Source organism: Verticillium dahliae, genomic scaffold (genome assembly GCF_000150675.1).
Source record: "Verticillium dahliae VdLs.17 supercont1.29 genomic scaffold, whole genome shotgun sequence".
NCBI classification, from domain to species: domain Eukaryota; kingdom Fungi; phylum Ascomycota; class Sordariomycetes; order Glomerellales; family Plectosphaerellaceae; genus Verticillium; species Verticillium dahliae.
The window spans coordinates 332,204-348,575 of record NW_009276919.1 but is presented as its reverse complement, the minus strand read 5'-3'; the positions used below and the strand labels follow the sequence as shown (position 1 = coordinate 348,575).

The window sequence follows — 16,372 nt, the reverse complement described above, 5'->3', positions numbered from 1 at the left end:
GAACATGATGGCGTCGCCTTCTGCAACTTGCTCTCCCGCCAAGGGACCAACCCTCCCCCCCTTCTTGCTGTCTTTGCGGTTGCGCTCCATCTTGGCCAGCCACTCCATCTCGCACCGAGCGTACTCGACCCACAGTCCGCCATCTACAGTGCAGAATCGGCAGCCGCGCATGAAATATCCCCTCGCAGTACCCATATCGCCATTCTTTGCGGCCCTGCGTCCTGCTAGCACCCAGAGCTCTGCATCGCGTGGCATAAGTCTCAGGGCGCGGGTCATAGTCCTCCTCCATCTCTTGGTAGCCCTGATTCGTTCAGTATAGGTAAGATAATCGAGCCAGAGCTCCTTTGATGCAGGGCGTTTCGTGACGGCTCGCTCGTAGATAGCCAGAACCCGAGCCTGAGTGGCATGCTGCGAAGCGACGTGACGGATCTTGAGGCGTTCGCAGCGCTTCACTCGCAGGGCATCAAGTGAAATTTCCCAAGCGACATAATTGGTGAAGTCGGTAGGTTGGACGCCCGGTGCAAGCGCCCGGTGCTCAAAGTCGCTGCGGCGCTGTACAATGTTGCGAATTTCTTCCTATAATCTGTTAGAGCTCGTGGCTGAAGAATGGTAGTGGGGGTTATTGTGTACCTTGGTGAAGATTTCCTTCGCCTCCCATTCTCGCAACTGAGGAACCGACCGCTCCAAGTAGAATCGAGCTTTCTCTGCAACACCCGCCATCTTGATATTGATCGACTAACTGGCGTAAGCTGTCAAGTCGGTTAAGTACCGTACGTGAGGAGGCAAGCTATTTTACCAAACCTCAGCAATTGGAAAAAGTTCGGCAGCCGCCACCGAAAGTTAAAGTGGGGCCTGAGATAACACATCTTATCTGCGTGCTAGTCCAGAGGAGGATGGAGGCTGCATTCGTCCAGCAATTGGATGCTCGAATTGGCTGGAAGACAAGGTAAGGTGCTTGAAGCAGGTACCTGCCTACCTAAGGTCGGTAGGTACGGTACTTTAGAAACCTACCTAGGTAGGCACTTAGGTAGGTAGTCACAAGCAAGCCAAACACAGCGAACACGACACAACACGCGATCCTTGCTTCACTTCTCCTTCCCATCTGTCGCCTCCATATTCCCAACGCTCTTTTAGTCGGCCACGGCGTCCGCCCCCGTTTTCTTCGCATCCGGACTGTTCGGATGCTGTTTAAAAACTTCTATTGCTGCTTTTAATCCTGTCGAAATGTCGTCGAGGTACAAGGATAAAGACGGAGGTGTCGTGCTGGCTTTCGGTGGCCAGTGGGTGAGTTGGTTGCATACCACCGTCGCCTACAGTACGTGCCCCTCGCCTCTGGTGGCCAGCTCTCCCCATTATTTGATGCATCACTGACCGTTTTAGCTGCCTTCATCAGCGCATTTATCGTCGGTGTCTCTCTCCACTACAAGAAGATCGTCCAGAATGAGTGGTACGGGTACCCTGAAGAGTGGTTCCCCTCCGTTTCCGCAACCATTGGCGACAAATATCCCGAACGGTCCTTCTTTATGCTCTTCATCGCTATCACTTCAGGTCCTCGATTCGCCCTTGTCGGTTTATGGTATCTTCTCACCAGAAAGCCTGGTCAAACATTGCCCAAGTTCATCTTTACGATGGGCATCTTCCGAACACTAACCTGCGGTGGCTTCACCTACGTCACTTCGACTGACGACCACCAATGGCATGATATCTTTATGATTTCCTACATCGTTGCGACTCTGCCGTGGACTATTGGCTGTGTTGCCCTTAGCCCACCCAATCCTAAGGCAATCCGTTACAGGAAGATCATTGCCAGTTCCTTCTTTGGCACACTCGTGCCTCTCATCTACTTCTTCATTCAGCACAAGGTCCACCGAGTGCCCGGAGGTGAGTTGGCCGAAATACTGCACGTGCCACTGTGCTGACCAACGCAGCCTATACGACCTACGCTTTCTTCGAGTGGTCGCTCATTCTTTTCGATGTCGCCTTCGACGCTGTCACGGCTTACGACTTCAGAACATTCCAAGTGATCATCAAGGACGTTCAGGGCGCGAGCAAGGGGTACGTGCAATGGCTTCCGAAATAATATTGTACCTATCGTACATTTTCAAAGAAATAAAACGCGATAGGACTGGATTCTAAGTTTTGGTTCTAGTGAAAACCGGTCCTCTGTTCCCTCTGCGGTCCTCGAGAAGGAGTAAGTCGGTGGACATCCACTGGACCTTTGTCACTGTGGCACTCCGCTAATGACGAACACATAGGAAAGACAAGGCTTCTGCCGGCATCTTGTCCGTAAAATTTACTTGGACGGAAGCTATCGACACTGTTGCGGAGGTGTATCATGGCTACGTCTTTTGGACCATCCTTACCAGCCTGGGTGTGTCCGTTTGGTACTTCCCTTTGTGGTACATGGGTCTCTCTGGTTACGAAGTGGTCGTCATGGCCTCAGTTTCGCCACTCCTGTTATCCATTGGTCCTCTTCGCCGGATGGTCGTTGCCAACCAGCGTATCGTTCACCTACTTTCCCTATCAGCCATCGTGGCCTACAAGGTCGAGTCCCCAGTCTATCGCCTCTTTGCCGTCTCTTTCGGTGTCTCAATGGCCTGCTTAGGCTGGGCCACCACTTTTTATGCGGAGTCTGTCCATGAAGGAAGACTTGAGTCAAAACTCATGGCTCTTACTCTTGGTTTAGTCCTGTCTTCCGCCATCAAGTTTGCCTGGTGGACCAACAACCCTGTCTGGCCCATTATGCACGCTGCCAATGGAGGCTGGAACGGCATTGGAGGTATCCTTGCTACGCTAGCCGCCCTCCGCTTCACCCGCAAGGCGCCCCTAACAAGCGGCCAATCTGCCTCTGACCCCCAGCGTAGTGGGTCGTCTTTGCTAGCAGCTTTCGGCACTGGTGGTGTCCTCTTTGGCATGCACTGGCTCCTTTCCGACAGCAGCACCATGATTCTCTGGGTTTGGGAGGGCTACCCTATTCGTGGACCGACTGCCAACACATATGGCTGGCTGACGGGTGTCGCTATGACAGCTGGCGTGCTATTTGGTCAGTCCCGTCCCTCTTTGGTCACGAGTTGGGCTGCATATATTGCTGGCTGCGCCGGTGCTTATGTTGTAACCTACCACCACAACTGGTTTGGCTATTACGGAGCGCTTGCTTTGACGGTGTATCTCATGGCCATCGCGGGACCAATCATCAGCAGTGCTGCGAAGAGGAATCCCGTCGTCACTTTCGGCCTGGGTTTTCTCTTCTATAATTTCTTGGTCCTTTTCTCTGTCTGGGTTGTTGCCTACGCCTTCGTGCCTGGCGGCCCCTATGTGCGTGAGCACACCGATTGGGTCATGGCGACCATGATGCTGCTCATCGGCCTCGGTGTGCTGGGACTTGGCTCAACGACAGCACAGAGTCGCCGCAAGAAGGCCCAGCGCCCATCGGCCTCAGTATTCCAGCACCGTAAGTTTCACAGTGCCGCCGCTATCGCAGTCAACCTGTTCTTCCTCTCGGCTGCGTTCTTGCGTTTCCCAACCAACGATTACAAGCCGTATCACGGAGAAGATCGTGTCATGACGGCGGGCGTCTGGACGATTCATTTTGCGCTCGACAACGACATGTGGTCATCCGAGTACCGTATGCGTGATCTCATCAAGGAAATGGAACTCGATGTCGTGGCCCTCATTGAGACGGACTGTCAACGCATCATCATGGGCAACCGCGACACCTCGCAGTTTCTTGCGGAGGACCTTGGCATGTATGTCGATTATGGCCCAGGTCCCAACAAGCACACATGGGGCGTGGTGCTCCTTTCCAAGTATCCTATCCTCAAGTCAGAGCACCACCTACTTCCCTCTCCGGTCGGCGAGCTGGCGCCCGCAATTCATGCAACGCTGGATGTCTACGGCCGCGAGGTGGATGTATTTGTTTTCCACTCGGGTCAGGAAGAAGACCCCGAAGACCGCCGCCTGCAGTCACTTTACCTCTCGAAACTCATGGGCTCGACCCCGCGCCCCGCGATCCTCCTTAGTTACCTTGTCACCAAACCGCTCCAGGGCAACTACAACACCTATGTCAGCGATGTGTCGGGCATGCATGATGTCGACCCTTCGGACTGGGACCGCTGGTGCGAATACATCCTGTTCAAACGGCTCAAGCGAGTGGCGTACGCGCGTGTAAGTCGTAGCACCATTACGGATACAGAGCTGCAGGCCGCCAAATTTGTCATTCCCGCGACTGAAGCAGAGAGTAATGCGATCGAGGCTCTTGACGACGAGACCCGCAACCGTCGAGTCAATGAGGAAGACGTGCCTGTGGGTTGGAGATTCCCGGCACTGTTCCGAGGCAAGGGCGTCCGTGATCACAGATACCATGTTTTCGATGAGCCCAGATACTACAACAACTGAGGTTTCAATAACTGGAATGGGGCGGACATGGGTTGGAAAATATAGTCTTTCCTATGTTGTGTAAAATGAAAGATGTACAAAAGTGCTAGAATTCACAATTGATGATCATCACACCCAAACAACTAAGTTACACGCACACGTCCATGCGTGCGGTCAGGTCGTCCCTGATCCCGTGACATCATTGTCCGTGTCCTCTGCTCTTGGGGCATCGTTGAGCAAACCTTCAATCGATGAGAGGGCTGAAACAATAGTGCGCCTGGAACACAGTAATGTAGACCATGGCCGCAAATGCATTTTACGTCTCACATACCATCACGACTTGCGAAAGTTCGCCAGAACTTGCCATGCGACAACGGAGCAGCAGAACGACGATGAGGGATAAAATTTCGAAACCACTGAAAGGTGAGATCATGGAAGCAGCAATACCTTACGAATGCTCGACAGTTGGCCCGTACATGGTGCCTTCGGCGGCGGAGAAGTGACCCCACCTCAATCCAGTGTTCCGGTATAAGACCCACCGCGGAAAGCAGGCGTGGACGTCCAAGAGGCCCGCGCTGCTCCGCGTAATGCCGCCCGCGGTGAATAATGTCACCGCGATGATTGGGCGGCTGAAACGTACGCCTCAATCGTGGGGATAGATTAAGGTCAGAAAACGTATGCACAATCAATCTGCTACTTGGCCATTGATGAGCGTTCCGCAGATAGCCGTGGGCGGCCGAATGGGGCAAGTGACAGCGTCGTGGGGCTGGGGTAGTTTGGGGAACCGTCTGGGATAAGTTGGACCGTAGTAAGCCGAGCTTTGTTTGGGGCTGGGAACCCCGGATGAGGGAGGTGGATGTGTATAAGGTGTGTGGCCATGACGACGTGATGGCGGAAGACGTGCGGAGAGCTTTCTCTTATCTTCTCATCGGAGAGAGTCTAAATTCTTTCTCCCTTGTTGCTTCTCTCGAAAGCTGGGTTGGACTTCGTCCCTGCCAGTAGTTATATAAATCACAAACAGCGTGAACTTTGGACGATTCACCACGACCAACCTGATACTGGCACGATCCAGAAATAGAGCAGAATGGCTAACATCAGCCATCTGTGGTTCTGGCTTGGGTTAATCGCCGCCGCCACCGCGCTCTACGTACGTTATCAAAGCAATTCCCCATGTCAAGAAGACATAGTCTAACCAGAGGCATAGACGATAATCCTCATTGTCTATCGCATCTTCTTCCACCCGCTGGCTAAGTACCCGGGGCCACTCATTGCCAAGGTCACGGATGCTTACCAGTTATATCATGCCTGGAAGGGGGACCGCCACCTCGAGTTCTGGCGCATGCACGAGAAACATGGCAAAATCGTTCGCTTCGGTCCAAACAGCGTTTCTTTCAATTCAAACACGGCCCTCAAGGATATTTATGGCTTCCGCTCCAACGTTCGCAAGGCCGAATTCTACAACGCCTTCGTACACCCAGCCCCCAACACGCACAACACGCGCGACAAGGACGTACACGCGCGAAAGCGCCGCGTCATGGCTCAGTCTTTCTCCGACAACGCCATCCGTGAGATGGAGCGCTACATTCTTGCCAACGTACGGACTTTCACCACGCAAATCGGCGCTGGCGCCGATAATCTGGAGAAGAAGGGCTGGTCCACACCCAAGAACATGACGGATTGGTGCAACTACCTTGCCATGGATATCCTGGGTGATCTTGCCTACGGCAAAGCATTCCACATGCTTGAGGCTCCTGACAACCGTTTCGCGCTCGACTTGATTGCCGCTGCAACCAAGCGTCACTTAATCGTAGGTCTTATTTACACGAGAGTTGGGGTTTGATGACGTGCTGACGCTGAAAACTAGTGCGGTACCATGCCAATCGTCGACAAACTCAAGCTTGACAAGTTTCTGTTCCCCCAGATTGCCGCCGGCCGTGCTCGCTACATGGTATACAGCAAGGGTCAACTGACCGAGCGTACGAAGCTCGGCGACGATACTGACCGTCGCGACTTCTTCTACCACCTGCTCAAGGCCCGGGACCCCGAAACCGGCCAAGGCTTTTCTACCCGCGAGTTGTGGAGCGAATCTAACCTTCTGTAAGTGTTGCCTGCCGCTTGAAGAACGTTGGCAACTGACTAGCCGACAGTATTATTGCTGGTTCCGACACCACCTCGACTGCCATGGCCGCTACTCTGTTCTACATTACCCGTAGCCCGGCAGCTCTTCAAAAGGCTACAGAGGAGATCCGCAGCAAGTTTGGTGATGTGGAGGAAATCCACCAGGGACAGACCCTGAACTCGTGCTCCTACCTCCGCGCCTGCGTCGACGAGGCCATGCGTCTCTCGCCCTCTGTCGGTGGTCTGCTCCCCCGGGAGGTTCTCCCAGGTGGCTTGACGATTGATGGAGGCTTCATTCCCGCTGGCACCGTTGTCGGCACGCCCCACTACACCATTCACCACAACGAGAATTACTACTCGTCACCGTTTGCTTATGAGCCCGAGAGGTGGATTGTTGGCGCCACAAGGGCGTCGACGGGCCGCGCCACGACTGAGGTCGATTTGACCGCTGCACAGAGTGCGTTCTGCCCATTCTCCGTGGGTCCTCGCGGTTGCATCGGCAAAGGCCTGGCCTACGTCGAAATGATGGTCACACTGGCGCGCACTCTGTACTTATATGACCTGCGCAAGGCTGTCGGCGTGGTGGACCCTGGTGAGGGCAGCCCTGACTTTGAGTATGGACGTCACCGGGTGTCGGAATTCCAGCTGAGCGACACCTTCACCAGCGTCAAGGACGGCTGCCTCGTGGAGTACCGCAGGCGGGACTAGGATGAAATTGAACGAACGTGGTCAGCTTATCAATGTGCTGTGAAGTTGTCATTTGGGCACCTACCTAGGTACCTACCGTAGGTAGGTAGGTACCCAAGGAACACAAAGCAGCTGGAGTGGAGGCCTGAGCTGGGCGCTCGGTTCTGGTGTACGGTGTTATGGGCTAGTATATGAAAATTGCTCTCACGAATTGAATTGATGCATTGAGAATTATCTAGATTGAACTTCTCGATATGATCTTGGCCTACTTTCGCTTCACATTGTATCGGAACACTTTGTGGTTGATGTTAGTGAGATAATGAAGTACTGACAGTGCGAGATGCTGGGTATTTGTGACTTTACGAACTGTATCATTCCCCGCTTTCGGCACTCAGAACGCGTCCGCTCGTGCAAGCAAGGCTGAGCTAGAAAGGCTGAACCGCGTGAAGAACGTACCTACCTACCAATCAACCCAAACTACCTACCTACCTATTGACCTCCATCGCTACAACAAAGCCAAGCACACAAGTCTGTGACCAGAACCCATATCAACATTCTATCTGGACGCCCGAAATGAACTCGACGAGACGGGTATAACCCTCTACTTCTGCCTCCTCTGACCTTGCCATGGTTATCTGCAAATTTTGGGATGCAGGCAACTGCAGGTTTGGACGTGCGTCCCCCACTACACAGGAGCGACTGCTCTCTTGACGATGCATCTAAATACCCGTCTTATCGGCATTGCTCACGCATTTTCTTAGAGAACTGTCGCTTTGAACACCCAAACACAAACCGAGCCCAGACTAGCAATCGATTCTCAGCCTTCAACAACCTGTCAAGCGGGGGTGGATTCGGTAACGGAAGCAGCGACAATGGTTCGTAGCAGAAACTGACGATAAAACAATTACAGTGGTTAGAATGGCTGATTTAGAATAGGCTCAAACACATATTCAATAACCAAAGAGACTATCGAGAAAGACTTGACGACAGAGCGACCACAATGGATTCTTTCTGCGTATGGTCCTGGCCGGGACGCACCCGAGCAGCTATTCGGAGGCAGTGCTCGAGAACAGAGCTTCGAGGAGATGCGACTGCATCACGTACTGGCAGCGTCCAAAGGCAGTCCACAGCAGGCAGTACGAGAAATAAAGCTTATGACGTCTATAGACCCGGCATTGGCTGACCGTCTCTAGCTCAACGAAGCGCAGCAATTATATCAACAAGCCGAGCAGCAGATCCAGACGACGGTCGGAAATCTCGACGGTGCGATACAGTTCATCATTGGCGCTGGAAACAATCATCCGAATCGAATCGACATCTGCAAACAAAACACACTGCCCGGCGGCACCACTGGCGAATTCCTTAAGGGAAATAGGGCTCAATCTTCCTTTTCGCAGGCCAGCCCCTTTCAGTCTAATTCCGGCACCAACTCCTCGAACCCATTTTCAAGCAGTGCACAATCCTCTTCTGCATTCGGTGGCAACACTCCATCTTCTAACACTAGTAACCCATTCGGCCAAGCACATAACTCTGGTGCTAGCACCTTTGGACAGCCCTCGAGTACCAGTGCCTTTGGGCAGCCCAATGCACTCGGCCAGAAGCCCAGTCCCTTTGGTACGCCCGCGTTTGGACAAGCTTCGCAACCGACGTCAGCGTTTGGACAGCCACCGCCAACTACTTCAGCATTTGGAAAGCCAGCGTTTGGCCAGCCGGCTCGACCTACTCCAGCTTCCAGCCAGCCAGGCCAGCCCCCGACGACATCAGCGTTCGGACAGGCGTCAGCATTAGGCCAAAAGCCCAGCCCATTTGGGGCACCAGCGTTCGGGCAGGCGTCGCAGCCAGCGGGAGGCTCCGGTGCTTTTGGTCAGACGAGCACATTAGGACAGAAGCCGAATCCATTTGGGAACCCAAGTACGTCAAGTCCATTCGGCGCGGCGGCGAACAACTCCAACTCGAACACCACGGCAAGTCCATTTGGAGGCACTGTCAAGCCAGCAAGTCCTTTCGGCGGACAGAACCAGCAAGGTGCTTCGCCTTTCGGCGCACCATCCCAAACTGCTGTGTCTAATCCTTTCAGCCCATCACCGCAGCCTGCGACTTTGAGCCCGTTTGGACAGCCGACGAAATCAGTGACGGCCAGCCCTTTCGGACAACCTGTCCAAGGTACTGGTGCAAGTCCTTTTGGCCAGCCTGCGCAGCAGCCCGCAGTGAGCCCCTTCGGACAACCGACGCAGCCTGCAACGACCAGTCCGTTTGGCCAGTCGGCTCAGCCATCTGTCCCCACAGCAAACAGCCCGTTCGGTCAGTCCTCACAGTCTAGCGGAGCGCCAGCAGCAACTCCCTTCACGCAGGCAAGCCATCCATCTCCATTCGGCCAAGCCTCAAGCACGACAGGCAACCCACCTTCCTCTAATCCTTTCGGCGGCTCTAACAACGGGGTTCAAGCTGCAAAACCAGCAGCGGCAGTGGCAGGCAGCGGCGGAGGCGCAGGCCCATATCCGCCAGGAAGCTCCAAACAGCATCCTGACTTATCATCTTACGCCACCAAGAATATGGACGGTCAGCTGGCACAGTGGAACGGCAAGACAGTCACATATCAAGACGGCCGTCCAGGGACAAGAGCATTTAACGGGTCCTGGACAAGAATATGGTTTCCCGACGGAGCACCAGCGTACTACAAAGACACTGAGCTTCCCGTCGAGGCTTATGATGAGAAGTCAAAGGCACAATGGCAGTCTTTTGCTCAAACAGGTCGTTTTGAGGGAGGCCTGATGCCCGAATTGCCTCCTATGCGGGAAGCATGTTTATGGAATATATAACGACAGTCTTGTAGATATCAGAATTGGCACAGTGCCTCATAAACAGTCAGAATGGACGCATCATCCTCAACTTCGGTTTTTATCATGGCATGATAGCACTCAAGTTGGAAAATGACGAGTGTCATGGGGCTTCTCCAGGGGACACGCTACTGTTGTATGGCAATCTGTACGGGCCACACATGTAATGGTTGGTGCAAGGCATGGATGAGACATCACAATTGATCAACCATTACTTTGATATCCTTTTATTGTTCCCCGGCCACTATGCAGCAACCGGGATCTAATTCGCCACATCTACTCGTCCTCTTGAACAATCCGACGAATACACAGCTGTGAAGACGACAGATTTCGCGTCGTCATCAGCATATCCCAGTGTACTGGCGGTTGCCCGCAAAGAAAGCTAGGCTGTGTGCGGGAACGAGAATGTGCTGCACAAGTCGGACCATACCGCTTAAGCGGCGATGGTAACCTCAACCTCGACACCAGCCTCGATGTTGACAATGATCTGCTTGACAATCTCGGTGGGGGCGTTGAGGTCGATGAGGCGCTTGTGAATGCGCATTTCGAAGCAGTCCCAGGTCTTGGAACCCTCACCGCAAGGGGTCTTGCGGGTAGTGACCTTGAGGGTCTTGGTGGGAAGGCGGACGGGGCCCTTGGCTATTCGCAAGTGATTAGCATTCGGTGCGCTCGTAGTCCTACATCGAGCTTGGGGTGCGTACTCTTCAGGTCCTTGGACTTGGCACGCTCGAGGAGCTCAGTGCAGGTCTTCTCGAGAGCCTGGACCTTGCGGGAAGACAGAGTGATTCTGATCTTGTGGGTCTTGACCTCAGCGCCGGGGGCACCCTTCTCCTCTGCCAGGAAATGTCAGTCCGCAGCTCGAGACGCCTGGATATTGGCCGGCTTACGCTTGTACGACATGGTGATGGTATTGGTTGGATGGGCTCTTCACGACTCGAACGGTAGACGTTTCTGTTCCAATGTCAGTAATCCGTCGATATTATCAAAGGGTTTTAAGTTGATGGTAGATCCTGCGCTCTGATTTGACAGCTACACGTACCGGCAAAGTGATGAAGGCGGATTGGCAAGTGTAGCTTTGAGGGGTAAAAAGAGACTGAGATCTGGATCGCGAACTTTTTCGTGGAGTTCAAACAGAATTGTGGAGCCGGTAGGGCTTGCGTGAAGGAAGCGCTAGTATGAGTTCGGATTAGTGTGGGGTCATTCTCCCCAGCTTGTACCTAGGTATCTTTCCCAGTATCATCCACATCGCGCATCAGGGATCATGATGATTCATCCGGCGACGTAAGTCTGAGTTGCTGGAGCTTCATTCATACAAAAGACGTCGCGAGCTTCACGGGAACAAAAGGGGAACTGTTATGGTTCATCGGTTACTCCGTTGCAGTACAATCATGGTATCCTCTCAAGTTCTTCCTCCGTTGGCGCCCTTTCCCCCTCCTTCACTTCGCTCACACCTCAGTCAGCAAGACTGGGATGCTCTACTCGATGCATGGGACATATCGGCACGGGCATATTGTTCTCAGGCCGATGACATTATTTCGCAGGCCGACAGCTTACCTCTCTTCTTGACGTCATTCATTCAAGAAATTGCGCCGACGGGCCCTTCCTTCATATTAGGCCCCTCACAGACAGCGAAATCACTCCTCAACTCAACCCTCAACCTCTTTACCAGACGAATAGCTGTCAATCCACCACCGGAGCTTACGAGATGGCAAGTTCTCGCCGATGCTTCTAAGCTTTACACCAAAGCTCACATTTCGGTCTCGCTTTCAATGCTCTTCTCGACACAACCCGCTGTCCTAGAAACGAGCCTCTCGCCCCTGAAGAAATCTCTTATCACGCAATTAGATGCGGGCTTCAAAACCGACATCGTGACCCTGGAGAGAACACTCACGAGATTGAATCATTTAATACATGCTTCACGTCATGTGGCTACCTTCATCCTGGCAGGTAGCGATCTCCTAGATGGTCTCGTCACGCGATACAAGATTATGAACCCACCGCTCAGGAAAGTCATCATCGCAACGACATACCTTTGTCTTGTTGGGCTCACGGAAGACGGCAATTCCAGAAACACAGAAAGTACAGAAACTGGGAGTAACGGAAACGGCAAAGCACGATGGGGCATGCTCGCAGATTCTCTCTTCGAACTCACATCCATCGCTGAGGCGCATCGCTCCGGGCCTCTCAACGTCAATGATTCTCTCGTTGCCGAGCTCGTCAGCGCGACACCTTTGCTAGCCATCCTTTTGCGGCGCGCAGAAGCTGCTGGCACATTATCACCTACATTGAAAGCTAGGCTTGAGACTCTGCAGGGCTTCAAGAAGGCAGGTGTTGGCCCCTCGCGTCCACGAGCAAAGAGAAGGAGACAGAAGGTTGATAAGGGGAAGGGCGTTGCGGACGGCGATGCTGGTATGGAGATGCACATTCACAAGATGAGCCAAATTGCAGTAATCCAGGACCTGTTTCCTGATCTTGGATCCGGCTTTGTAGCAAAATTGCTCGAGGAGTTCGGCGAGGATCCCGAAGCAGTCATTGCTAAGCTTCTCGAAGACGATTTGCCACCAGCATTGGCGGCTGCGGACCGTGCCGAGCTGTTGTAAGTTTGCCGAGCAGTCACATCCCAAGCCGCTGTATTAAATACTGACATCCTTAAGATCTTCCCAATCTACCATCGAATCACTTCCGGAGAATACTACGGCCCCGCGCTCGGCACCAACCCAGTCACAAAACCTAAACCTTCCCCAGCGCCGGAATATATTCGATGATGACGAGCTCACCAGCGAGATGACAAATCTTCACTTCGGCAAGCGTAATCCAGCAAAGACTGCTGACGACGTCTTAGCCGACCGCAAAACAGCACCCAACAAGGCAGCTATCATGTCCGCCCTCGCAGCTTTCGACTCGGACGATGACGAGCGCGACGATACGTACGACGCCGATGATGTGGGCGGCGCGGTGGACACAGCTGCTGGCGGAGAGGACGAGGTTGACGGGAACGCCAATGAGGAGATACTCTTCCGCGGTTGGCAAGCTGATCCCAAAGTCTTTGACCGCGACGCAAGCACAAGACGAGGTGACCCCCGCGGGAAACTGCGGGAAGTTACGGGAATGACGGACGAAGCTATCGAAGGCTGGGCTGTCATGCTGGGTAGAAACCTACGGTTAAAACGACGCCTGGAAATCAAATATAACACGTTCACTGGCATCCAGACGGAGTTGGCAAGCACATCTTGGCGGGGAAGAGGAGAAGATTCGGGGACTGATACTGGGGTTCCATCATCTTTTCGGAGGAGTAGAGGCGGCGGCTCGGATAGGGGACGAGGAAGGGACCGTGGCGGTGGCTCTGGCGGCGGCAGCGGCAATGTCGCTGGTCCGGCAAGTGATAAAGATACAGAAGCTGCGCGGCGTAGGAAAGAAGCAAACAAGGGGTCCAAGGCGAATCACAACCGCCGGGATCAGAGAGCCAAGAAGATGGCGAGGGGTGGCTTCCCTGGTTGATGTATGGACGGCGGTATTGCTAGAGCAGCGCTATCTAAAAGCCAAAACCAAGACAATCTCATGGTTTCCATTGAGGAATCTTGGCTCTCTTGCCAGCGGGATTGGCACTTCCCGCGAGGGGCAAATCCACAGCCTGTCTCTTAGTGCCAACACCTGCGTCGGCAGATACCTCGTAAGGCTCTTCAATGTTCAGCGTCGTGGCGTATGGGCTTTTGACGTCCAAAACTTTGGGAGTGCTGGATACCTGCGCAAAACTAAAACTTCCAAAGAGGTTCGCTGGTCCTGCAGGGGAAAGCCCGTACGACGTACCAGGGAAGCTGTTACCGACATCCTCAGTCCCAGCATGTCTTAACCAGTATGACTGGTCTTTCGGCGTCGCCAGTTCGCTTGGACTCTCTGTGATGCTCATCACATCCGCGCGTGCGACACGTTCACTGTCCATCACACCGCCAATCATGCTCCTCAACGACTCGCGACTGCTGCGTCGGCTGTCAAGGTAGTTTCGAAGATCATAACAGCGTCGACACCCTGGATATACTGGATAACGCTCACAGTCGTCACAATCAGCCGGAAGCTGGGGTCTGGACTGCTGAGCGCAGCGCTCTTGTATGTCATCGAATAGATCCGTAACAGGTGTAAAGTATGCAACGCGCGGACCAGGACCATAGTATGCATTTCGGCCCCAGAGTTGGCCCAGCAATGCGCTAGATTCAGCGTCCACGATGGCAGCGCCGCTGTCGCCTGGACAGCCCATGCCGCCACGGATCCATTCATCATCTTCTGGTTCATCCTCACTTAAGAGCTCCTCAATGAACCATTCTCTGGTGGCTTTGCCTGTACCGTTGGACGCAGCTGAGACATAGGCAGGCACCTCACAGATCTGACCCCGTTGTGGGCCTGACGTCCGCCCTGTTGAGTAGACGATGGTACCTGGTGTGATCGGGGCTGTGTCTTTGATGATTTCCTGCTTCATAAGTGGCATTGTTCCGGAAGGGAAGCGTCGCAACACGTTCGCATTTCGAGAAAGAGAACTGATAAGAATCCAGTCGGTCACAATAAGAGGGGGTTCCTTGCCACACTCGTCCCAGTAAGGGTCGTGGGACACCCGAGTAGTTTCCAGGTCGAGACCAGACGTGGCAGTCAGCGTGCCGAGTGAGAAGTCCACCTCAAGTGGCAAGGTATCATGCTCCTCTACCATGCAGCGTTCACGGTCCATAGGAGATGGATGTTGAACAGCAACTGCCTGGGTGTGATGGAAGGCGTTGATGAACGGATGGAAGTTGGCGAGCCAGTAGGCACCACCCCCCACGATTACACAGGGACCTAGTGTTGCTGTGGTGTCGTCGTAGGCCCGGGTGCCCTCGATGCCAATACTGTCCCCCATACAGGGTTCCCTGAAGTAGAATGGGTTGCGGGGCAGGCAGGTCTCGTCTGGCATGTCGCTAGCTAGGCCCCTTGCCCAGACAAGCCTTTCCACAGCACCAGTGGAAAATAGAAAGCTGACAGTCATCTTATAGGTCTCCGGAAGAAGATCACGGACGTGGCCGGCAATTGTTACACGCCGAACCCTGGAGACGGGCTTCTCTGTCATGATACAGACGCGACGAGTGCCTTGAGTTCTGCCCCTGGTGATGCTTATGGTGTGCTTGGGCCCGCACCATGATGGGACGAACTCGATGAGGAAAGGCAACACGCCGTGCTCCCAAACGATCGGGAAGCTCACATTGTCAACAAGCCTCTGAAGGGTACTTGGCGACGCCGATCCGCCTGGCGCTTACGTATCAGTAAGCGCACTGATTTGGAATGACATGATGATTGACGAACCCTTAAGTTTTGCTTTTTTCGTTACAAGATCAAACAACTGCCCGCGGCACCGCCGCTTCACCGCATCAACAGATTGGGTGCGACATCTGTCGTCGTCAAGTCGATGGTGTTGTTGGGCGGAAACGTTTATTTCAGGTGTCTTGCCAGGGAGGTGTGGCGACGGTCTTGTTGTCTTTCGAACTTCCATGGCTGTCGGTGTCTCGGGCGACGCTTCGTCTCCATGACGCTGCTTCCAAGATACAGGATGAGCGCATCTAATGTGGGATTCGAGCATTTTCACACTCTGTAAAGTATCCTCAAGGCATCCAGGGACAGGACAGACAACCAGGTGTTCGAGTTTGACGTGCCACGCGAGGCCATCTTTAAAGGAAAAGCTCGGCTGGCTGCAGCCGGTCCAATTACAAGTGTGAGTTTGTTGCTGCTGAGATTGACTTCTTGAAGGCCCCTGCGCGCCGAAGGACTGCCGATGGCAATGTTTCTGGACAGTGTGTGGGATAATATCGATGGTCTTCCCCTCGCTGACCACGGCGAGGGTAGCAGACTGGTCGCATGGGCTTGGTCCGCGTGAAGAGGTATCCCATCCAGCTGCGATCCAGTCCGCGGAAGATATTGTACAGACAGGTGACAGAACGGAGCCTGAACCTGATCCGTTCGAGGAAAGCTGCGAAATTGTTGACGGCGCGATGGAGCTGACTCTGCTCACAGCTCCTCGGGGGCTGTACGTGCTGATTTTCGGGTAGTCATGGCCCAGCGTTTTCAATACATCAAGTCCGAGGGGCTTGGGTCCGCAACTGACAGGCTCAGGGTTGGCAATCGTTGGTTCTTCTTGAACAAGACCACGAGTCCAAGAAGAATCAACATCGCCAGTGTATATGGTAGGGTGGATTGCATGGTACACATCGCTTCGGGAAATCATGGCAGGTTCTGTCGTCTGCCAGTCGGATAGCGACTGGTGGTTGTGGAGGGGAAAGGTTAACCCTGCAGTTGCACATGGTGCCTGGGTCTCGACGACGCAGGGTGGTGTCGGTTCCTTG

At 53.8% G+C, this 16,372-nt stretch overlaps 7 protein-coding genes across 7 annotated transcripts in view; 4 read left to right on the top strand and 3 right to left on the bottom strand.

The window, feature by feature from the left end:
• VDAG_09952 (U3 snoRNP protein) overlaps window positions 1-720 on the bottom strand; it is a gene marked incomplete at both ends in the record, with an annotated part of 1,741 nt that extends 1,021 nt beyond the window's left edge. The window contains 2 exons of the mRNA XM_009651297.1: window positions 52-576; window positions 631-720. Coding sequence (XP_009649592.1) covers window positions 52-576; window positions 631-720 — 615 coding nt within the window. The remainder of the gene's footprint in view (window positions 1-51; window positions 577-630) is intronic.
• A 351-nt stretch (window positions 721-1,071) lies between these two features.
• VDAG_09951 (calcofluor white hypersensitive protein) lies at window positions 1,072-4,395 on the top strand (the record flags this gene model as incomplete). Its single annotated transcript, XM_009651296.1, has 5 exons — window positions 1,072-1,315; window positions 1,381-1,881; window positions 1,929-2,055; window positions 2,150-2,191; window positions 2,256-4,395. The coding sequence occupies exons 1-5, from the start codon at window positions 1,225-1,227 to the stop codon at window positions 4,393-4,395; spliced, it is 2,901 nt and encodes a 966-aa protein (XP_009649591.1). The 5' UTR covers window positions 1,072-1,224.
• Window positions 4,396-5,458: 1,063 nt separating this feature from the next.
• On the top strand, window positions 5,459-7,200 carry VDAG_09950 (isotrichodermin C-15 hydroxylase; the record flags this gene model as incomplete). Its single annotated transcript, XM_009651295.1, has 4 exons — window positions 5,459-5,521; window positions 5,579-6,181; window positions 6,239-6,471; window positions 6,522-7,200. 4 exons carry the CDS (start codon window positions 5,459-5,461, stop codon window positions 7,198-7,200), a joined length of 1,578 nt encoding a protein of 525 aa, XP_009649590.1.
• An 851-nt stretch (window positions 7,201-8,051) lies between these two features.
• VDAG_09949 (CCCH zinc finger domain-containing protein) lies at window positions 8,052-9,998 on the top strand (the record flags this gene model as incomplete). The annotated part of the gene is made up of 3 exons (XM_009651294.1): window positions 8,052-8,054; window positions 8,145-8,315; window positions 8,373-9,998. 3 exons carry the CDS (start codon window positions 8,052-8,054, stop codon window positions 9,996-9,998), a joined length of 1,800 nt encoding a protein of 599 aa, XP_009649589.1.
• Window positions 9,999-10,229: 231 nt separating this feature from the next.
• Window positions 10,230-11,059, bottom strand: VDAG_09948 (40S ribosomal protein S20). The gene is made up of 3 exons (XM_009651293.1): window positions 10,904-11,059; window positions 10,718-10,849; window positions 10,230-10,655 (listed from the first exon to the last, which is right to left on the bottom strand). The coding sequence occupies exons 1-3, from the start codon at window positions 10,914-10,916 to the stop codon at window positions 10,450-10,452; spliced, it is 351 nt and encodes a 116-aa protein (XP_009649588.1). The 5' UTR covers window positions 10,917-11,059; the 3' UTR covers window positions 10,230-10,449.
• Window positions 11,060-11,293: 234 nt separating this feature from the next.
• VDAG_09947 (uncharacterized protein) lies at window positions 11,294-13,514 on the top strand (the record flags this gene model as incomplete). The annotated part of the gene is made up of 2 exons (XM_009651292.1): window positions 11,294-12,612; window positions 12,671-13,514. Exons 1-2 carry the CDS (start codon window positions 11,372-11,374, stop codon window positions 13,512-13,514), a joined length of 2,085 nt encoding a protein of 694 aa, XP_009649587.1. The 5' UTR covers window positions 11,294-11,371.
• A 462-nt stretch (window positions 13,515-13,976) lies between these two features.
• Window positions 13,977-14,952, bottom strand: VDAG_09946 (uncharacterized protein; the record flags this gene model as incomplete). The annotated part of the gene is made up of 2 exons (XM_009651291.1): window positions 13,977-14,002; window positions 14,067-14,952. 2 exons carry the CDS (start codon window positions 14,950-14,952, stop codon window positions 13,977-13,979), a joined length of 912 nt encoding a protein of 303 aa, XP_009649586.1.
• Window positions 14,953-16,372: the final 1,420 nt, after the last annotated feature.

Coding starts and splice junctions, on each gene's coding strand:
- VDAG_09948 (XM_009651293.1), bottom strand. Junction 10,656..10,717: donor CAAGTCCAAGGACCTGAAGA/GTACGCACCCCA, acceptor ACTTGCGAATAG/CCAAGGGCCCCGTCCGCCTT.